General features: G+C 48.5%; 1 protein-coding gene across 1 annotated transcript in view; it reads left to right on the top strand.

The window, feature by feature from the left end:
* The window catches only part of LOC105479794 (kinesin family member 3C), a 53304-nt gene that overhangs the window by 13205 nt on the left and 17041 nt on the right, over nucleotides 1-23058 (top strand). Inside the window, exons 2-5 of the mRNA XM_011738080.2 lie at nucleotides 13115-13216; nucleotides 13895-14017; nucleotides 15187-15305; nucleotides 17564-17680. Of these exons, the coding sequence (XP_011736382.1) occupies nucleotides 13115-13216; nucleotides 13895-14017; nucleotides 15187-15305; nucleotides 17564-17680 (461 nt within the window). The remainder of the gene's footprint in view (nucleotides 1-13114; nucleotides 13217-13894; nucleotides 14018-15186; nucleotides 15306-17563; nucleotides 17681-23058) is intronic.

The following is a 23058-nucleotide window of genomic DNA, read 5'->3' as shown; positions in this document are numbered from 1 at the left end:
GGAACAGGTGGTTTTTAGTTACATGGATAAGTTCTTTAGTGGTGATTTCTGAGATTTTGGTGCACCCATCACCCACTTTTAAAAAATTAAACAAAAACTAATCTGAATTTTTTAAAGGAAAAAGCCCTTTGTCAGGGTTCTGTGGTTTAAAAAAAGACGAGGGGAAATATAAAATATATATGTTAATGCCTAGTTGGAAGATTTGCTTAAAGGTAGTGAATAATTGAGGAAAATCCAGGATTGATAATAATGCTCACTTACACTCAGTTATTGGTAATCCTGTGACCTTGGACAAGTCACTTTCCCTCCCACAAGCTGTAAGGAATGACCAATAGATGATTCCTGGCTGGGTGCGGGAGCTCACGCCTGGAATCCCAGCACTTCGGGAGGCCGAGGCAGGCGGATCACAAGGTCAGGAGTTCAAGACCAGCCTGACCAACATGGTGAAACCCCGTCTCTACTAAAAATGCAAAAATTAGCTGGGTGTGGTGGCACATGCCTGTAATTCTAGCTACTCGGGAGGCCGAGGCAGGAGAATCGCTTGAACCCGGAAGGCAGAGGTTGCGGTGAGCCGAGATCACGCCACTCTACTCCAGCCTGGGTGACAGAGCAAGACTCCGTCTCAAAAAAAAAAAAAAAAAAAAGATGATTCCTTGCGTTCTGTACCATTTGCTGATTCACCTTGGAAGCAGGCCAGGGTTAGAAATCAGCCTGAATAAAGGACAGTGAAGGACAGAGAAGAATGGCCCAGCCTTGACTGGGATCCTAGAGGCTGTGTGACCAAGGACCACTAACCTAAGCCCTCTGGGCCCTGCACCTCATCTGTAAACTGCTCATACTACACTATATACGTCCTTAGTTTCATCCAGTTCTGACACTGGAACATTCTGTTGTCTGGATTTGCTGAAGAGAAACCCTCTAGAAAGCCACAAATAAGTAGAGAAATAGGGTGGAAAGGTGAAGATAAGCATTGATCTGAGGGGCTCGTGGTTTTCTCACTAAAGCAAAAGGGCTGATTAGTTTCCTTCTTGCTTTTCTTCAAGGTGAGCTGAAGCACTCTGGGCATCCCTGCCTTGTCTAGTACAAGACTGCAGTCCACCTCACCTCATCCCTTGGCCAATATTTTCCTGATCTCAAATTGTTCTTTCTTCTTAATAAGGAAATTCCTAGCACTTGAACCGTTTGTCATTTTTATTGTGTTTTGAGCCATCCAAGGCGAAGACTCAGACTCAGTCTCCTGATCTTTGTCCCCCAGGGCAGGAAATCATTGAAAATAGCATTATTCATCTGAAAATGGTCCTCTTCATCCCCTCCCCATTGTCTCTTTCATTTCTTCTTCCCTTACTACTGACTCCTCACGATGTACAATCAGGGAGCTGGAAAAGGAGAAACAGGTCTGTGAAGGTAGGGGTGGCTATATTTTCTAAGAGATGGAAGCAGGGTCTGTTGAGATTGTTGTTTTGTTTTTTGCCCTTTGTGGCAAGTGGTGGGTAAAATACCAATCAGATACCAAAACAGCGAGTAACGACTAACATTTGGGCGTGCTTTATCACTTACCAAGCACTTTCACACCTACTCTCAAACTCGCTGGTTGTTTTGTTTTATTTCTGTTTTTTGTTTTGTTTTTTGAGACAGGGTCTCACTCTGTCACCCAGGCAGGAGTGCAGTGGTGCCATCTCGGCTCACTACAATCTCAACCTCCTGGGCTTAAGGAATCCTTTCACCTCAGCTTCCCAAGTAGATGGTGGGACTACAGGCGCACAACACCACACCTGGCTAATTTTTAAAATAAATTTTTTGTAGAGATGGGGTCTCATTATGTTGCCCAGGCTGGTCTTGAACTCCTGGGCTCAAGTAATCTGCCTGCTTCAGCCTCCCAAAGTGCTGGGATTACAGGCGTGAGCCACTGCACCCAGCCCAACTTGCTGTTCTTACCCAAGGCCTGAAAGGTAGCAGGTATTCTCCCCATTTTCCTCCCCATGAGGAAGTGGAAGTCCAGAGGGCTGAAGAGCTAGGTTTTGTAGCAAAGAGAGTGGCAGAGTGTGGAGCAGGACTGGAGCACCCTGACTCCCACACCCAGCCACTGTTTATGTCATTCCACCATGGAATTTGTGCAGGGACCCTTCCCACAAACATTCTTCCAGAGTTTCTAGCCTTTCTCTGGGACTCTAGGATCCTGACAACCTCCCTGCCAGCACACAGTTAAGAGCTCTAATCCACTTATCTCAAAGACCCCCATAAGAGTCACACAGGCAGAAGCAGCAGCAGCAGCAGAGCCCTGTCTATTTCAGCCAAAAGAGAAAGCAAGGAGGCTCTGAGCTTTCCTGTTGGTTCCTGAGTTGGCAAAGGTACAGATACCAAATGCTGCTTCTCTCCAAGGTGCTTTCCTGTTGGAACCTGGAAGAAAGCCATGGAACAGAGAATAGGACATTGGACTTGGAGTTAGGGCAGTGGTGGTCAAATATCACTCTGCCATTTACTGGCTCCAAACCTTGAGCAAATCACTTTACCTGTCTGGGCCTTAGTTTTCCTTTATGTCAAATGGGGATCATAACTGTTATCTCATAAGTTTTTGTGAGCATTAAATAGGACGATTAAGGTAAAAAGGAGTTAACCCAGTCGAGGCACATGGCCAGTTGCATCTGAGACTCCTGTCTCCTGCAGAATGTCACAGATAGGTGGCAGTGGCAGGGCAGAGCCTGTTTGGCTTATCTGTCCTGGTAAAATCATACTTGATGCTATCTTCCCAGAAGAGTGACTGGCTGGGCCTGGCTGTCTCCATTCTAGCTTTCCACGTCAGTGCTTTGTGAGTACTGGGGCCCCGCTCTGGTTTTGCACTCCATTTGCTCTTGGAATAGTTAAAGGTGAGCCTCTGAGTACCCCCAGCTGTGTCTACAAGCTAGCATTGTCCCTGTAGTGACCTGGCTGTTGTCATAGCAGCTGACCTGCCTCTGATACCTGGAATCAGGGCTCTAATCAAATTGGGAAGTTATTTGGAAAGCACATAGTCAATATAAGAGCAGCTAGATAGGTGGGGCGCGGTGGCTCAAGCCTGTAATCCCAGCACTTTGGGAGGCTGAGGTGGGCGGATCGCTTAAGGTCAGGAGTTCAAGACCAGCCTGGCCAACATGGTGAAACCCCATCTCTACTAAAAATGCAAAAACTAACTGGGCGCGGTGGCAGGCACCTGTAGTTCCAGTTACTTAGGAGGCTGAGGCAGGAGAATGGCTTGAATCTGGGAGCAGAGGTTGCAGTGAGCTGAGATTGTGCACCTGCACTCCAGCCTGGGTGACAAAATGAGACTCTGTCTCAAAAAAAAAAAAAAAAAAAAAGAGCAGTAGCTAGACAAAGAGTCCTTAATTAGGAGACTCAGTCTTCGAGGACTCCACCTCTAGGCCTCAGTTTCCCATCTATAAAGCATGGGGGTTGGGGTTGATGATTCCCAAAGTCCCCGTGGTTACCCTGCCCTTCATACCCATCTCTCAAGCGTGAGACCATGGTGCCCTGCAGCTCCCAGCCCTGTCTTTTCCACCCCCATAGCCTCTGCTGGCCTTTTAGTTACACTGGCTTGTTTAGAATCAGCAGAACCAAACGCAGTCCTGTCCCCAGGCCCACCCACCTGTAGTCTTTTGCTCTGAAATATTACAAAAGAAGCATTGACTAGAATGGCTGAGAGCTTCAGGGAACTTCTCTTCAGGACTAGGAACTCCACATTCCCACGTCCCCTGCTTGGTATATTGTAGCCTGAACTGGGCTCAGGGATTTCAGGCATCCCTGTCCCTCCCTGCCCTCATAAGTGATGGTTAAGGATCTCTAAAAAAATTAGTCGGGTGTGATGGCTCACGAGCCTGTAGTCCTGGCTACTTGGGAGGCTTAGGTGGGAGGATCTCTTGAGTCTGGAACGTCCAGGCTGCAGTGAACTGCTGCACTCCAGCCTGGGCAACAGAGCAAGATCCTGTGTCTCAAAGAAAAGAAAAGAAAAGGCTCGAGATCTCTGAGAGAAAGGAGGAGATGGCCACTGGTATCCTCAGACAAATGTGGAAATAAAAAAGAAAAGGAAAAAAAATCTATTTCTAAGCCAAGAAAAGAATCTCATGTGTGACATATTTCCGAGCATGGGAGTGAAGCAGACAACATAGGTTGAGACTGGGGAGAAGGAGGGAGCAGAGAGCCTGCACCTGGACTGAGGCCCACCCACAGATTTCATGCCAGAGCCAGCCCCCTCTTCCCAGCACAAGACTGGTCTGTCAGCCAGGCTTGGCTGAGAGTGTGGGTTTGAGCAAGTGGGCAAGACTTGGCCAGTGACTGATAAGGCAAATTTAGTTGTCATTCAGACCACGTCTGTGCTGGGTCCCGGCAGGGCTGGCAGAGAAACACAGGGGCATTGGGCAGATGGGTGGAGTGACAGTGGCCAGTTAGTCATCGTCCAGGATGCTCTTCCTGGAGCCCAGGGCCCAGCCCGCAGGAGACATTGTGAAGCAGAGCTCTAGGTCCACAGAGGAGATCCAACACGGAAAAAGATGGGCAGAAACCAGCCCGGGAGCTGGTCTTGAGACTCCTGTAATGGGGAAGAGGAAGGAAGGAGGGCTGGGACTTGGGGACTCAGCACTCTTGCTTGGCTAATACATCAGACCCCAGGCCTGACTGGCAGCTCAAAGTATGCCTGATAGTGTCCAGGTGGCTTCAGGAACAGGGCGAGGTGGTAGCCTTTGAGTGAGGAGGACTCGGGCCTAGGTGTGGGTAGCTGGGGAGGGTGGGGTCTGAATAAACAAAGAATTTCGTTTTGAATCTGAGGTTCATCTCTTCACTTGAAAATCACCAAAAAAATTAGCGGGGCATGCTGGCACATGCCTGTAGTTCCAGCTACTCAGAAGGCTGAGGTGGGAAGATCTCTTGAGCCCGGGAGCTGCAGCTGCAGTGAACTCTGATCATGCCACTGCATTCCAGCCTGGGCAACAGAGCAAGACCCTGTCTCTAATGGAAAAAGAAAAATCGCCAAAAAGATTTTAAAAACACAATATAGAGTATGTTGGGAAAGGAAAGCTCAGGCCTCCACAAGGCCACCTTAAAAGTATGGAGAATATAAAATGAATGCAGAGGCTCAATTTTGTATCTATTATTATAACAAATGTTTATTTTTATTTTATTTTATTTATTTTATTTTTAAGATAGAGTCTTGCTCTGTGGCCCAGGCTGAAGTACAGTGGTACAATCTCGGCGCACTGCAACCTCCGGCGATTCTTGTGCCTCAGCCTGCCGAGTAGCTGGGATTACAGGTGCGCGCCACCATGCCCAGCTAATTTCTGTATTTTTAGTAGAGATGAGATTTTGCCATGTTGGCCAGGCTAGTCTCGAACTCCTGGCCTCAAACAATCCACCTGCCTCGGTCTCTGAAAATGTTGGGATTACAGGTATGAGCCAGTGTGCCTAGCCATAACAAATTTTAAAAATAGTAATACTTCATGGCCGGGCGCGGTGGCTCACGCCTGTAATCCTAGCACTTTGGGAGGCTGAGGTGGGCGATAAGGAGGTCAGGAGATTGAGACCATCCTGGCTAACATGGTGAAACCTGTCTCCACTAAAAAAATACAAAAAAATTAGCTGGGCGTGGTGGCGGGCGCCTATAGTCCCAGCTACTCTGGAGGCTGAAGCAGGAGAATGGCGTGAACCCGGGAGGTGGAGCTTGCGGTGAGCCGAGATCGCGCCACTGCAGTCCAGTCTGGGTGACAGAGCAAGACTCCGTCTCAAAATAAATAAATAAATAAAAATAAAAATAAAAATAAAATAATAATAATACTTCATGCGGACCCAGGCGTGGTGGCTCACACCTGTAATCCCAGCACTTTGGGAGGCTAAGGTGGACAGATCACAAGGTCACGGGTTCGAGACCAGCCTGGCCAACATGGCGAAACCCCATCTCTACTAAAAATACAAAAGTTAGCCAGGTGTGGTAGTACACGTCTGTAATCCCAGCTACTCAGGAGGCTGAGGCAGGATAATTGCTTGAACCCAGGAGGCCGAGGTTGCAGTGAGCCAAGATCGCACCACTGTACTCCAGCCTGGGCAACGAAGTGAGACTCTGTCTCAAATAATAATAATAATAATACTTCATGCCTATGATGCTGTAATAAAAATGGTTCCATTATTTACTGCTGGCAGTAGTTTAAGTCATTAGAATGATAACTGACAATATGTTTCAAGATACACAAAATGTTTATAACCCTTTGTCCTCTTCTGAAATTTCTTTCTAAGAAAGTTACCTAAAAAAGCAAAAAATTAGCTCACACCTGTAATCACAGCACTTTGAGAGACTGAGGCAGGTGGATCCCTTGAGTCCAGCAGTTCAAGACCAGCCTGGGCAACATGGCAAAACCCTGTCTCTACAATAAAATATAAAAATTAGGCAGGCATAGTGGCGGGTGCCTGTGGTCCCAGCTACTCAGGAGGCCGAGGCCGGAGAATCATTTGAACCTGGGAGGCGGGAGGTTTCAGTGAGTTGAGACTGCACCACTGCACTCCAGCCTGGGTAACAGAGTGAGACTCTGTCTCAAAAAAAAATATATATATATATAAAAATAATATATATACACACACACACACACATATATACACACATATATACGTATACATACATGTGTATCTATATACTTATATATACATGTACATATACGTATATATACATGTACATGTGTATCTATATACGTGTGTGTGTGTATACATATATTAGGTAAATTGAAAATAGCAAGACATAAACTTGTGTTTATAATATGTCCATAGAGGTGAAAAAAGGGCTGGGTGCAGTGACTCATGCCTGTAATCCCAGCACTTTGGGAGGCTGAGGCAGGCAGAGCACGTGAGGTCGGGAGTTTGAGACCAGCCTGACCAACATGGAGAAACCCCGTCTCTACAAAATACAAAATTAGCCAGGTGTGGTGGTGCGCACCTGTAATCCCAGCTACTCGGGAGCCTGAGGCAGGAAAATCACTTGAACCCAGGAGATGGAGGTTGTGGGTGAGCTGAGATCACGCCATTGCACTCCAGCCTGGGCAACAAGTGAAACTCTCTCAAAAAAACAAAAAAACACACAAACAAACAAAAAAAAAAACCAGGGAAAATGAAAGACACCAAGTAGCCATGGTAGGGAATATGTGGCATTTCTCATTTTATTTCTATGGTGATTTTGATATTTGTGCAATTCTTTTTTCCTGAAAGGAGAGAAAGACAATAAAGGGTTAAAAACGTGTCCCCAGAATTCTTTAATAGACTGGTAAGCCTTTCCTCCAGGGTTAACTCTTGAAGTAACAAATTTCGTAAATGTATTACCTTCTATAAAGAGTAAAACTCTCTTTCATTTGTCCTAAAAACTGCTGCTGTCAAACCTCAAGGCGTGAGCTCTTACTGTACATGCCAGGATGGATTGGAAAAGCCTGGATCTTTCCTTTTCACCCCCAGTTTTGATTGTTTCATTTCCAGACTTATCTTCTTAACTTTTCTTTGTCTTTTCAGAACAAAGAGTCCTTTTTTACTTTTTATTTTTTTTGAGACAGAGTCTCACTCTGTCACCCAGGCAGGAATAACAGTGGCACGATCTCAGCTCACTGCAACCTCCACCTCGGGTTCAAGTGATTCTCCTGCCTCAGCCTCCCGAGTAGCTGGGATTCCAGGCACGTGACACCATACCCAGCTAATTTTTGTATTTTTAGTAGAGATGGGGTTTCACCATGTTGGTCAAGCTGGTCTCGAACTCCTGACCTCAGGTGATCTACCCACCTTTGCCTCCCAAAGTGCTGGGATTACGGGCATGAGCCACCACACCCAACTGAGTTCTGTATTTTAAAGTCTCTTATAATAGCCCTGGGATGGCTTCAGCCATCTTTCCCTTTTTTTTTTAGACAGAGTCTTGCTCTGTTGCCCAGGCTGGAGTGCAATGGTGTGATCTCGGCTCACTCCAGCCTCCGCTTCCTGGGTTCAAGGGATTCTTCTCCCTCAGCCTCCTGAGTAGTTGGGACTACAGGTGTGCACCACCACGCCCAGCTAATTTTTGTATTTTTAGTAGAGATGGGGTTTCACCATGTTGGCCAGGCTGGTCTCTAACTCCAGACCTCATGATCCGCCTGCCTCGGCCTCCCAAAGTGCTGGGATTACAGGCTTGAGCCACTGTGCCTGGCCTAAGCCTCCCTTCTCTTGATCTTCTCTCTCCTTTATGTCTCTGGAAATGCAGTAAGAGAACTACACACAGTACTCCCTATTGAGCTGCATCATGGTTTTATATGAGGGTGTAATGTTTTGTTTCCAAAAAGCCTTCATGATGGTGCCTGGGCAGATGCTACTGACTTTTTAGCTGACTTTTCAGCCAGCGTCTTCTGGGAACAATGGAGTGTTACTCCTCCTCCTCCTCCTCCTCCTCCTCCCCTTTTTAGGGCTTACAACTGATTGCCCATGGCTATCATTTAATTAGTAGAGTTAGGATTCCTTTTCCCCAAAATGTAAAATTGTAATTGACAACAAAAAAATGGCTCATCTGCCATTTTTTGTCAGCTTACATAGGCTAGAAATTCTCTTGTACTTTACCACCTAGGAGGACTTGGGGGTGTCTGTGAGGTTGGGTATTTCACCCATGCATTCCTTCTTGCACAGCTTCAGAGATTAGTCCTGTTGTTTCACACTTGAGCACCTTTCCATCCAGAGAAATACCTGTTTATTTCTGTTTCCTCTCCCTAGTTCACTTCCCCTTTCTCCATCTTCTCACTCCCCATGTAACTTTGAATAACCTCTGATGTGCAGCCTTGCCAAGAGCGCTTTAGCCTCCAGAGTTCTGGTCACTGGCTTCCCCATGTGCTGTGATAACCCATTCCATCCCATTCTGAAAGAACTCTCGGAGATTAGTCAGACACCATTTCCTCTTGCCGGAAACATGTTGCTTTCCTTTAGCAGGTTCTGCTTCCTAAAGGAGTCACTGCAGCCCCTGCAATAGGAAGAGCTTGGGCTTTGGAGCCAGGCAGGTCTGGGCCGGGTCTCCATTTAAGTTTTTTGTTTTTAATTCTCTTTCTTTTTTTGAGACAGGGTCTCACTGTCGCCCAAGCTAAAGTGCAATGGTGTGATCTCAACTCACTGAAGCCTCAACCTCCCAGGCTCAAGTGATCCTCCTGCCACAGCCTTCCGAGTAGCAGGCCCACACCACCGTGCCCAACCCATTTTTATATTTTTTATAGAGACGGGTTTTGCCATGTTGCTTGGGCTGGTCTTGAACTCCTGGACTCAAGGGATCCGCCCACTTCAGCCTCCTAATGTGCTGCAATTACAGGCATAAGCCATCCTGCTCAGCTGAATCTCCATTTAAATTTAATGAGAGGCATATAACTATCATTTTTTCCAGTGAAAGCTCACAGATAGTTATCTGCCAAGCACTGTACTAAGTCCAGGGACCCTGAGATATGAGTAAGATAAGATTGCTGTCCTGAGGGAGCTTACAGGCAAGAGATCATGTAAACGAATAATGATTCTATTATGAGAAATGGTAGGAATATGGCCTGGTTACTGAGGGGGCCGTGATGTGAACTTGGATGGGTTACATAACCTCTGTGGGCTTTCACTGGAAAAATGACAGTGCTGATAGTATGCATGCCCCTTATAGCAGTCCTTTTCAAACATTCATGTGCATCCAAATTACCTGGGAATCTCAGTATAATATGGATCTTGATTCACTAGGTCTGAATTTTTTATTTGATTTGCTTATTTATTTTTGAGATAGGGCATTGCTATGTTGCCCAAGCTGATCTTGAACCCCTGGCTCAAGCAATCCTCCAGCCTCAGCCTCCAAAACAACTGGGACCACAGGCATGAGCCACCACACCTGGCTCTGGAATTTTAAAAAAGTTCCCCAGGTGATTCTAACATGCAGTGAAATTTGAGAACAAGTTTCTTTTGATTAGGTGTCAAAGAATAAAGAATGCTAGAGTCACATAAAATGCTGGGGAAGTGAAAGGTCTTAGGGTTGAAATGGACACGTGTATCCCAGATTCGGAGGCCAGGCCAGACAGCAGGCTCCCGAAGACCTGTGACCCAGCGTCACGGGATCAGGTATCCGTGGTCCACAACAGTAGGGACCTCCTCCGTGTGCTGCTTCTCTTTTCTCTCACGCCCACCCCACCCCTCCTGCCAGGTTCCCCAGATGATCGGGCCCCGTGACAGTGAGTGTGGATTGATGAATGGGAGGAGGAGAAACTGGGATAAAGAGAGCCCAAGGTGGCCGGGTGCAGTGGCTCACGCCTGTAATCCCAGCGCTTTTGGAGGCCGAGGCGGGCAGATCACTTGAGGTCAGGGGTTCGAGACCAGCCTGGCCAACATGGCAAAACCCCTTCTCTACTAAAAATACAAAAATTAGCTGGGTGTGGTGGCACGCACCTGTAGTCTCAGCTATGTGGGAGGCTGAGGCAGGAGAATAGCTCGAACCTGGGAGGTGAAGGTTGCAGTGAGCCGAGATCACACCACTGCACTCCAGCCTGGGTGACAGAGCAGAGCGAGACTGTCAAAAAAAAAAAAAAAAAGAGAGAGAGAGAGCCCAAGGAAGGGACCTGGAACCCACTCTGGGACAACCCCCAAGGATTCTGTTTGGTTCATCTAATATGTATTTTAGCACTTGTTATCTGCCAAGCACTGAGCTAAGTCCAGGGGCTCTGAGATATGAGTAAGATATGACTGCTGCCCTGACAGAGCTCACAGGGGGAGACAGCATGTAAATGAATAATGATTCTATTATGAGAAATAGGAGGAATATGGCCTGGTTACTGAGGGGGCTCGAAAGAGCAAATTCGAGGGAATCAGGGAAAATTTCCCAGTGGTCAAAGTGTGTCTTGCAGAATAAGTAGCAGTTTTCCAGTTAGATGTGGAGTGGGAGGAGGAACCCAGGAGCTTGTGAAATGCCATCGCACATTGAGAGAGCTGGAATTCTTGTTTTCTTTTTTGAGACAGGGTTTTGCTCTTGTTGCCCAGGCTGGAGTACAATGGCGTGATCTCGGCTCGCCGCAACCTCTGCCTCCCAGGTTCAAGCAATTCTCCTGCCTCAGCCTCCCGAGTAGCTCGGATTACAGGCATGTACCACCACGCCAAGCTAATTTTGTATTTTTGTAGAGTTGAGGTTTTTAGCAGAGCTGGGGTTTCACCATTTTGGTCAGGCTGGTCTCGAACTCCTGACCTCAAGTGATCCACCGCCCCTCAGCTTCCCAAAGTGCTGGAATTACGGGCGTGAGCCACTGTCCCCAGCCCAGAGTTGTGTTTTTAGTGGCTCCGCCTGGGTGTCATGTGGTGGAGGTGTGGAAGAGGACACCGAAGCAGCGGGGAGACCACAGCAGTGGTCCAGGAGAGTTGTGGGGGCTGCAATGAAGTTAGCAGCTATCAGTGAGAATGAAAAAGAGCGGGTGGTGGGAGCCACACTGAGGATCTGGTTTGATGGCCTTGACTCACTGGCCAGATGCAGTGGATGAGAGGCAGGGCAGGGATGAGGCGAGGCCGGTGAGTCGCTGAGGGTGCAGTGTAAGGGATTCTTCCCTCTCACGGTCCTGCAAATGCTGACCTGGAGTGCGAAGGAGGAGCCTAGGATGGGTTTAGGTCTGTGACGAGGTGATGGGGTAAGTGAGGAGATCATTAACCAGGAGCACAGGCAGCTGCAGTGTGGCAGCACGGACAGCCTCCAGGGCTCAAAGCCCGCCTTGAGCCTCTGAGGCTATGTGGGGCTGGAGTGAGGCTCGTGCCTCTCTGGCTGCCCCAACTTCGCTCAGCGTCTTTGGATGACAAAGCCTCACACAGCCCAGTCCCTGACCTCCCGAAAGCGACTGTTAACCCTTGTCCGGCTGTGTTCCCAGTGATGTGGCTCTTACAGGTGGTCTCCTGCTCCCCAAGTCTGACAGCACCCCCTGCTTTGAGATCCCTCAGGCAAGTCAGCTGTTTCCACTGGGAAAAAAAAAATTCCAATGGAAAAGCAGCCAGCTTTTTCCACTGGTTCAAGGTGATTTCAACCTTCCAGGAGGCCCGTGATGAAGTCAGAGGACAACTGGGTACCCTGGGAGAGCACTTTCTTCTTATTTTATTTTCATTTTCTAAAATTTCAAATCAGGCACCCCCCAAACCAGAATAGTTTTCGAGAGGCTGCCGACAGCACCCTCTTGAAAATACATTTTATGTAGTCACAGTTGACACAAATCTGACATTATTTCAGCTTCAGATTCCAAAGCACTGACTAGGGGCTTTCGCAGAGTGAGGCTGGGAGTGTGGGGTTCAAATCTCTCCTCTTTGCTACTCAATAGCTGCATGGCCTTAGGCTGGTCATTCTCAATGTCTTCATTTGTTAAATGGGGAGGGGAATAGCCCCTCTTAGGGGAGGATGGAAACCATGGTGTTAAAGGCTTAGCTCAGTATCTAACAGATACTTAGTGCTCAGCAAATGTTTGCCAGTCATCCTGGAACATAGGCAGTGTTCCAGTATTGTAGACGACAGCCCTGAAGGGAATAATTTGCCCAAAGCCTCGAGGTAAGTGGGTAGAACCATGTCTTCCTGGCCTTCTCCAAAGCTCCTGCTGTGCTGGGCCCGTGCTGTTCCTTCTTGCTGTGCAGTCTGCTCCCTTTGGCTTTTCTTCTGCTTTCCACATCAGCTGAAGATTTAGACGCTTTCCTGCTGCCTGTGTTGAGAGCTGTCTTCCTGAGATGGAAGCCAGTTAGCTAAGGGCTGGGCTACCTGGTGACTGTATCTTATCTTTCCCAATCCTCAACACCAGCTGGGTCCTGGTTGCCAGGATTAGGTTGCCACCCCCATCCTCCTCCTAGCCCTGGTGAACCAACCTTTCCTGTGTATCCAAAGCAAACAGATCAGGTGCCCTACATCCCCGAGGGGCACCCTCTCTGCCTCCCTAGTGGTCCTGCTGACAATGAGAGCCTTGCACTGGGACCTGAGATGCTGGAGGGGAAAACTCCATTCTCCCTGAAAGCCACAAGGCCCCATCTGGGACACATCTTGTGTCCACTCCCAGAAGGACCACAGAGCAGGGAAGCAAAATCTCTCCAGCTGGCAATGTTGTGGACCCTTTGCAAAGCCCACCTCCCAACCCCTCTGTGTCCCCAGGCCATGGAGAGCAAGCTCCTCATCGGGGGCAGGAACATCATGGATCACACCAACGAGCAGCAGAAGATGTTGGAACTGAAGAGGCAGGAGATTGCCGAGCAGGTAGGGCTGCCAGGTGCCAGGTCCCCTGGGAGAGCGTGGCCTGCAGCTCATATCTGGGAGGTGTAGGGCAGTAAACCATGGTGGACTCTGGATCTCTGGAATTACAGTGCTGAGAATCTCAGATATGCCACCCTGGGTCCCACAGGTCTACTAGCCCACGGTCTTCCCTCTGGCAGGGGCACTGCTAGCTGGTGGGTGAGAGGACGTGATAGCTCTCCGTGACGTCAGCCTCCACAAGCCACCTGGTGCTAATTCCTGGGCCTTCCACAAGGTGGTGCGAGTTCTTTGCCAACTGTATGACTATTTCCCTAAATCATCAAGAACCACAATTTGTTGGTCTTACCAATAAACTGTTACACTACTTGGGGAGAGGGTGAGGCAGCTTGGAAGGCAGTGTGATGTGCCTCCATCTGTGTGACTAACACCCCTGGAGTAGGCCAGCTCTTAGGACTGGAGTCTCCATCCACGTGGTGCAGAGCCTGGCAAAGGCATGGCCCTAGGAACTGAGAAGCGGGTTCCCAGGGGCTCTGCAGGATTGGGTGGGAGCGGTGGATGTGGGCCATGGGCCATGGTGAAGCCAGGTCCCGACACAGGGAGAGTGAGCCAGTCCCCTGAGCGTTCTTGGCCCTCCTGGGTATGCTCTGCTCCTTTGAGCCACACTGTCCGTCCTTGGCCTAGAAACGTCGTGAACGGGAGATGCAGCAGGAGATGATGCTCCGGGATGAGGAGACCATGGAGCTCCGGGGCACCTACACGTCCCTGCAGCAGGAGGTGGAGGTCAAAACCAAGAAACTCAAGAAGGTGAGACACTGCAGTAGGACCAGTCAAGGTGTGCTGGAGGCCCAGCAGTCTCTGCCCAAGGGTGTCTGCTTCAGGGACTCCTCCCCATTTGGCTGGAACTGTTGAACCCTTGAGTGACATGGCTTGGGCCTCGGGAGTGAATAGCAGGGGGAGGCAGGAGGCGGGGGCTGGGGGTGGAGTAGAGCCTTTTCTCCTGGGCCAGGGTGGGCTGTGACAGGCTGCAAACTCTGTCACTTGCAGTATCCAGGGTTACCATCCTTATGGTCCTGGGTGATTTCCCCATTCAGTGTCACCAGTGAGTCACAGTTGGGATAGCTGGGCCTGGAGCAGGGCCAGGGGAATACAGAGAGGCTGAGGAGGAGACTGGAACCCCAGGAAGCTCAGGTGGGGAGCATAAGGCCCTCAAGGACATGTCAAGGGATGAGAATAGCCGCTCACCAGGACCCTGCAAAGCCCGTAGCAAGGGAAAGACATGTACATGTGAGGAGGGTCTAGGGCAGGAAGCAGCAGAGCTCCAGCTTGGATTCTGGGAGAAACCTGGAGACCCTTTGGGGTGGCTGATGTGACTGCCCTGGGGCAGGCCCGACAGAGGCACTGCCACTGAAGCAGTTACCATGGACCCAGCCCTCAGCGGCTTTGGAGAGCAGCAGGATGGCCATGCTGCCTCCACACCCCACTTTTGAGAGCCCCTGAAGAGACTGGAGTGGGAGGAGTCACCTTCCAAACTCAGGCTTCCTGCTCCCTGAGCCGGGTCTCCAAATGAGCCCTTGATCTGCAAATGGGCCCTGAGTCCCAGTTCCGGCTCTTCTATTTGCTGGTTGTGTGACCTTGAGCAAGGCTGTGCCTGGCTTCCTCATCTGTGAAAGGACGGTATTGGACCAAAAGGTCCCTGGGGTCCCCTCCCGTTTGAACACTCCACGATGCTGATAGCAGCAAGAAATAGCAGGCAATGGCCACAGGCCTCAGTGTAGGAGGACAGGGCACCCCTTTAAATAGCCCAGCCCAATTCGTGGTGGGTTGGGCACAGCAGGGAGTAAAGAAAAGGACCCCCAGCCTCATCGTGGGCTGAGTCGGTAGACTCTGAGCCTGCAGCCCTGCGGCCCAGGCTGAGTGACTGGGGCCTCGTTGCTACACCAAGCAGCCTCTGAGTGGCACCTGTCCCCATCCAGCTCTACGCCAAGCTGCAGGCGGTGAAGGCGGAGATCCAGGACCAGCATGATGAGTACATCCGCGTGCGGCAGGACCTGGAGGAGGCGCAGAACGAGCAGACCCGCGAACTCAAGCTCAAGTAGGGCCCGCAGCTCTTTTGCTCCCGGGTCCCACAGCCAGCCATCATTACTCAGGCCTCTCCTTCCCGAAGGCCGCATCCTGACTGTCTCCTCTCCCATGAGTCCCTTAGGAACAAAATGCGTCTGAGGGCTGAGGGATGGGCCCACGTGCTGGAGTTTCTTCTACCTCCCTGCCTGTATTTTATGAACCCCTCAAAACTGACGCTAGGTGCTGGCCAAAATTAACTCTGAAGGCCCTGAGGCTACCATCTTTGCATAAGAAGCAGTGATTTTAAATTTTTTAAAAATTATTTTTAGGGCCGGGCGCAGTGGCTCACGCCTATAATCCCAGCACTTTGGGAGGGCGAGGCGGGTGGATCACCTGAGGTCAGGAGTTTGAGACCAGCCTGACCAACATGGTGAAACCCCGTCTCTATTAAAAATATAAAAATTAGCTGGGCATGGTGGCAGGCGCCTGTAATCCCAGCTACTCGGGAGGCTGAGGCAGAATTGCTTGAACCTGGGAGGTGGAGGTGGCAGTGAGCCAAGATCACGCCACTGCACTCCAGCCTGGGTGACAGAGCGAGACAACGTCTCAAAAAAAAAAAAAAAAAAAAAAGGTGGCTCATGCCTGTAATCCCAGCACTTTGGGAGGCCGAGGCGGGCGGATCACAAGGTCAGGAGATCGAGACCATCCTGGCTAACACGGAGAAACCCCGCTTCTACTAAAAATATAAAAAATTAGCCAGGCGTGGTGGCGGGCCCCTGTAGTCCCAGCTACTTGGGAGGCTGAGGCAGGAGAATGATGTAATCCTGGGAGGCAGAGCTTGCAGTGAGCTGAGATGGAGCCACTGCACTCCAGCTTGGGCAACATAGCGAGACTCCATCTCAAAAAAAAAAATTATTTTTAAATCTGTTTTTAAAATTATTTTAAAAATGTATATAGTGTATGTATATAGTATGCATATATAGTAGGTGTATATATTAATATTTGTGGGATACATTAGATTTTTTGGTTTTGAAGATGGAATATTGCTGTGTCATCCACCCTGGAGTGACCTCAAACTCCTGACCTCAGGTGATCCGCCCACCTCGGCCTCCCAAAGGGCTGGGATTACAAGCGCGAGCCACTGCACCTGGCCACATGAGATGTTTGGATACAGGCGTGCAATGTGAACTAAGCAGATCATGGAGAATGGGGTATCCATCGCCTCAAACATTTATCCTTCAAGTTACAAACAATCCAGTTACACTCTTTAAGTTATTTTAAAATATACAATTGGCTCGGGTGGTGGCTCATACCTGTAATCCCAGCACTTTGGGAGGCCAAGGCGGGGGGATCCCCTGAGGTCAGGAGTTTGAGACCAGCCTGGTCAACATGGTGAAACCCTGTCTCTACTAAAAATGCAAAAATTAGCCGGCTATGGTGGCGTGTGCCTGTAATCCCAGCTACTTGGGAGGCTGAGGCAGGAGAATCACTTGAACCCCGGAGGTAGAGGTTCCAGTGAGCTGAGATCACACCATTGCACTCCAGCCTGGGCAACAAGTGCAAAACTGTCTCAAAAAATATATATATATACACACACACATACACACACATATATACACACACATGTATGTACACACATATATACACACATATATACACATATATATACAATTAAGTTATTGACTATAGTCACCCTATTATGCTATCAAATAATAGTGTTTATTCATTTTTCTATTTTTGTGTACCTATTAGAAGCAGTCATTTTTCAAGCTGCAGTATTTCTGTAGGTATCCTTTCTGCTTAACTTCTTGATTTTCCCACCTCCACATTGCCTCTGCTTCTTTTTTTTTAAATAAATAAATTAATTAATTAATTAACTTAGTTTTTTGAGACGAAGTCTCGCTCTGTCACCCAGGCTGGAGTGCAGTGGTGCCATCTCGGCTCACTGCAAGCTCCGCCTCCTGGGTTCACTCCATTCTCCTGCCTCAGCCTCCCGAGTAGCTTGGGACTAAAGGCGCCCGCCACCTCGCCCGGCTAATTTTTTTTTTTTGTATTTTTAGTAGAGACGGAGATGGTGTTTCACACCATGTTAGCCAGGATGGTCTCGATCTCCTGACCTCGTGATCCACAGGCCTCAGCCTCCCAAAGTGCTGGGATTACAGGCGTGAGCCACCGCGCCTGTCCCCCTCTGCCTCTTGGCTTGTTGCTTCTAATCCTTAAACCTCTTACAGGCACCTTGTGGTCTCTCACTCACCCAGTTTCCCATCGCTCCTTCATTCCTGCTCTCAGGTACCTAATCATCGAGAACTTCATCCCCCCGGAAGAGAAGAACAAGATCATGAACCGGCTTTTCCTGGACTGTGAGGAGGAGCAGTGGAAGTTCCAGCCACTGGTGCCAGCCGGCGTGTGAGTCTCTAACCCAGCCGTCTGGGCTGAGGGACTTGTGGGTCCACTCCAGGTTGGGACTGGTGAGGGGCCTGAGGCCCTGCCTGCAGGGAGACAGATGTTTTGTGGATTGGGGAAAAGATGGGGAGGATGCCGATGGGGGAGGAATTTCTCATGATCTAATTTGTAGGGGTCTCTATGATGGAAGGGTGTTCTGGGAAAAAAATGTCTCATTGATCTGGGATGCAGAAAATACCTTGTGAGTGATTTCGGGAGGGAGGAAGAACATCTCAGCCTCTTGACAATCCTAGCGAATGCTAACACATGGCCAAGTCTGGTGAATATTCATTTGTCAGATGCCCGAAATAGCAACCACAGTTAATATTTGCCAAGGGCTACTGTATGCCGGATGCTGTGCAAGACTCAGGAGACAGAAGATAAATTAGATATGGTCCGAGCTCACAGTCCAGTGGGAAATAAGTAATCAGATCATGATGTGATAGAGCTGTGATCCAATCTCAGCAGACTGGCTCATCCGGGTGATTCAGCATTTCCACCTTTTTCCACGTCCTAGCCCTTGGGTGCAGCTGCGGCCATTGGCTGGGTGTGCAGCTCCCTCTGCTGGTGGCCATAAAGAACATCCCAACAGAGTGAGGCCTCACCCGCCTGAGCCATGGGCCCTTAATTGCAAATATATAGAGAGAAGTGCTTAGGAGGCCAGACACCAATGCACCTTCCTGGAGATTCTTTGCTCTCTCTAGCCTGGGAACATTAATGTTAAAATAGGGCAAGAGTCTCTCCAAATCTGGAATGGGAATCTAGCAAGAGGTCTACAGCTTCTCACTGAAGCATCAGATGCCTACTTGGTTATTTTTTTTCCCTTTCTTCCTTTTCTTTTTTTCTTTCTTTTTTTTTTTTTTTTTTGGCGGAGTTCCACTCTTGTTTGCCCAGGCTGGAGTGCAATGGCACGATCACGGCTCACTGCAACCTCCGCCTCCCAGGTTCAAGCGATTCTCCTGCCTCAGCCTCCCTAGTAGCTGGGATTATAGGCATGTGCCACCATGCCCGGCCAATTTTGTATTTTTAGTGGAGACAGGGTTTCTCCATGTTGGTCAGGCTGGTCTCGAACTCCCAACCTCAGGTGATCCGCCCGCCTCCACCTCCCAAAGTGCTGGGATTACAGGCGTGAGCCACCGTGCCCGGCTTCTTTCTTTCTTTCTTTCTTTCTCTCTCTCTCTTGTCTTGTCTTTTCTTTTCTTTTCTTTTCTTTTCTTTTCTTTTCTTTTCTTTTCTTTTCTTTTCTTTCTTTCTTTCTTTCTTTCTTTCTTTCTTTCTTTCTTTCTTTCTTTCTTTTCTTTCTTTCGACAACTACAGCTTAGATGCCTATTTGATCTTTCTTAAAGGCTGATATTACTTAAGGTGATACCACATAAGTTTGTAAGTGGCAAGCACACGAATAGAGGACTTTTCAAGGGTATCACTTTACACCTACAATCCACCTTTCCAATCTAGGTAGAGATTCTCAATAGTACATCAGCTATCACAGAGGTTTTCCACCCTGGCTGCAGCTAGAATACCTGTGAGTGGGGCTCCAGAGAGTCTGATTTAAAGGATCCCAGGTCTTAGGTTTTGTGATTCTGCATTTGAAGGCAGGCTAGAAAACCACTGCTCCAATGTCATTTGCCGGAGTTAGATGCTGGTGAGGCTTCACTCTGAAGGGTTATCTTATGCTTAGAAAAGTTCTTTCTAGCCGGGCGCGGTAGCTCAAGCCTGTAATCTCAGCACTTTGGGAGGCTGAGGCAGGTGGATAGCCTGAGGTCAGGAATTTGAGACCAGCCTGGCCAACATAATGAAACCCCATTTCTACTAAAAATACAAAAAAAAAATTAGCTGGGTGTGGTGGCAGGTGCCTGTAATCCCAGCTACTAGGAAGGTTGAGGCAGGAGAATCGCTTGAACTCGGGAGGCAGAGGTTGCAGTGAGCCAAGATCATGCCATTGCACTCCAGCCTGGGCAACAAGAGCAAGATTCCGTCTCAAAAAAAAAAAGAAAAGAAAAGTTCTTTCTGCTGGGTGTGCTGGTGGCTCACGCCCATAATCTCAGCACTTTGGGAGGCCAAGGCAGGTGGATCACTTGGGGTCAGGAGTTCGAGACCAGCCTGGCCAACATGGTGAAACCTCATCTCTCTTTCTCTCTCTCTCTCTCTTTCCTCTCTCTCTTTCTTTCTCTTTCTTCCTTTCTTTATTTCCCTCCTTACTTCCTTGCTTGCTTTCTTGCTTTCTTTTTTCTTGAGTTGGGATCTCACACTGTTACCCAGGCTGGAGTATATAACTCACTGCAGCTTTGGGCTCCTGGGCTCAAGTGATCCTCCTGCCTCAGCTTCCTGAGTAACTGGGGCCACAGGTATGCACCATTACACCAGCTAAATTTTTTATCTTTTGTAGAAACAGGGTCTCACTTTTTGCCTAGGCTGGTCGTGAAGTCCTGGGCTTAAGTGATCCTCCTCCCATTGTCTTCCAGCGTTGGGATCACAGGCATGAGCCTCCCCACCCAGCCTGGACTTCCACTCCTTATTTTTGTTATTTATTTATTTGTATTATTTTTGAGACAGAGTCTAGCTCTGTCTGCACTCAGGCTAGAGTGCAGTGGTGATCACAGCTCACTGCAGCCTTGACCTCCTGGGCTCAAGCCGTCCTCCCACTCAGCCTCCTGAGTAGCTTGAAGCAGCAGGCAGTTGCCACCATGGCCAGCTAATTTTTTTTTTTAATGTTTTTAAAAGTTTGCTTTCTTCCACCAGGTGTTCATGTGTGTAATTCCAGCTACTCTGTGGGCTGAGACAGAGAGATTGCTTGAGCCCAGGCTATTGTAAGCTAGGATCATGCTCTACTGTACTCTAGCCTGGGCGACAGAATGAGACCTCATCTCTAAAAAAAAATTTTTTTAAATTTACTTTCTTCCTTTTAAGTAACCCTTACTTCAGTTGCAAGCAATGTTTTCATTATGGAAAATTTAAATAAACATAGAAAGAATGAAAATTCCACCTAGTGGCAGTGTTTACTTACAACTGGATATGAACTTTCCACCGTATTTTTTTATACATAAACTTTTCTCCTTTTTGAGAGTTAAAATGGTTTGTATATGCTGAAAAAAATCATTCACAGATTTAAAAAATAAAAGTAGCTACCTTAAAACAGCATACTTTAATTTTTACAGTAGATACCTATAATAACTTTTTTTTTTTTGAGACGGAGTCTCACTGTATTGCCTAGCTGGAGTGCAGTGGTGCTATCTCGGCTCACTGCAAGCTCCACTTCCCAGGTTCACACCATTCTCCTGCCTCAGCCTCCTGAATAGCTGGGACTACAGGTGCCCGCCGCCACGCCCGGCTAATTTTTTGTATTTTTAGTAGAGACGGGGTTTCACTGTGTTAGCCAGGATGATCTTAATCTCCTGACCTCGTGATCCGCCCGCCTCGGCCTCCCAAAGTGCTGGGATTACAGGCATGAGCCACTGCACCTGGCCCCTATAATAACTTTTTAAAAAGAAAGAAGCTTGCTAGAATACAGATCCTTCTTTACTGTGTAATGTTGCCAATTTCTAGCCCATTGTCTTTTTTACCCTGATCTTCTGCTTTAAAGGCAAGTTTGTGCTCTTTATTAAAGGGTTCTAATGTATGTCCCTAAAAGCCCTCTGCTCTTGTTGCCCAGGCTGGAGTGCAATGGCGTGATCTCAGCTCATTACAACCTCCACCTCCTGGGTTCAAGCAATTCTCCTGCCTCAGCCTCCCCAGTAGCTGGGATTACAGGCACCCACTACCATGCTTGGCTAATTGTTTTTATATTTTTAGTAGAGACAGGGTTTCACCATGTTGGTCAGGCTGGTCTCGAACTCCTGACCTCTGGTGATCCCCCTGCCTCAGCCTCCTGAAGTGCTGGGATTACAGGCGTGAGCCACTGTGCCCAGCCTTCTTTCTTTTTTTCTTCTTCTTTTTTTTTTTTTGAGATGGAGTCTTGCTCTGTCCCCAGGCTGGAATGCAGTGGTGCGATCTCGGCTCACTGCAACCTCCACCTCCCAGACTCATGTAATTCTCTAGCCTCAGCCTCCCAAGTAGCTGGGATTACAGGTGCACACCACGACACCCAGCCAATTTTTTGTTTTTGTTTTTGAGATGGAGTCTAGCTCTGTTGTCAGGCTGGAGTGTAGTGGCGTCATCTTGGGTCACTTCAACCTCCGCCTCCCGGGTTTAAACGATTCTCCTGCCTCAGCCTCCCGAGTAGCTGGGACTACAGGCTTGTGCCGCCACGCCCAGCTAATTTTTGTATTTTTAGTAGAGACTGGGTTTCACCATGTTGGCCAGGGTGCTCTCAAACTCCTGAACTCGTGATCCGCCCACCTTGGCCTCCGAAAGTGCTGGGATTACAGGCGTGAGCCACCATGCCCAGCCTAATTTTTATGTTTTTAATAGATACAGGGTTTTACCATGTTGGCCAGGCTGGTCTTGAACTCCTGATCTCCAGTGATCTGCCCACCTTGGCCTCCCAAAGTTCTGGGATTACAGGCACAAGCCACCTCACCTGGCCCCCACCTTTCCTCTCTGTGATTCCTCCCACTGTCCTTGAGCGGGGAAAGTTGTGAAAAAAGAATCAGTTCTTTGCCACTGGAAAACTGGAAAACTCTGTTTTTTCCTCAGAAGCTATTTGCTTTATTTTTACTTATTTTATTTTATTTTATTTATGTTATGATACGGAATCTTGCTGTGTCAGCCAGGCTGTAGTGCAGTAGTGCAATCTCAGCTCACTGCAACCTCCGCCTCCCAGGTTAAAGCAATTCTCCTGCCTCAGCCTCCTGAGTAGCTGGGATTACAGGCACCCACCACCATGCCCAGCTGATTTGTTTGTATTTTTAGTCGAGACAGAGTTTCACCGTGTTGGCTAGGCTGGTTTTGAACTCCTGACCTCAAGTGATCTTCCTGCCTTGGCCTCCCAAAGTGCTAGGATTACAGGTGTGAGCCACCACGCACAACCAAAAGCTATTTGCTTTAAATTTACCTCCATAGTGTTAAGTTGCATTATTTTGCTGCTGTTATTGAGATGGAGTCTTATCTGTCACCCAGGCTGTGGTGCATTGGCACCATGATAGCTCGCTGTGTTGCCTGGGCTGGTCTTGAACTCCTGGCTTCACGCTAATCCTCCCACCTCAGCTTCCCAAAGTGCTGGGATTACAGGCAGGAGCCACTGCATGCAACGGGCCTTAAATTTTATTCTTTTTATTTTTATTTATTTATTTTTTTTTTGAGACATTCTCACTCTATCGCCCAGGCTAGAGTGCAGTGGCACTATCTTGGCTCACTGCAACCTCCGCCTCCTGGCTTCAAGCAATTTTCATGCCTCAGCCTCCTGA

Source organism: Macaca nemestrina, chromosome 13, assembly GCF_043159975.1.
Source record: "Macaca nemestrina isolate mMacNem1 chromosome 13, mMacNem.hap1, whole genome shotgun sequence".
NCBI lineage: Eukaryota > Metazoa > Chordata > Mammalia > Primates > Cercopithecidae > Macaca > Macaca nemestrina.
This window is presented reverse-complemented; position numbering and strand designations above follow the sequence as displayed.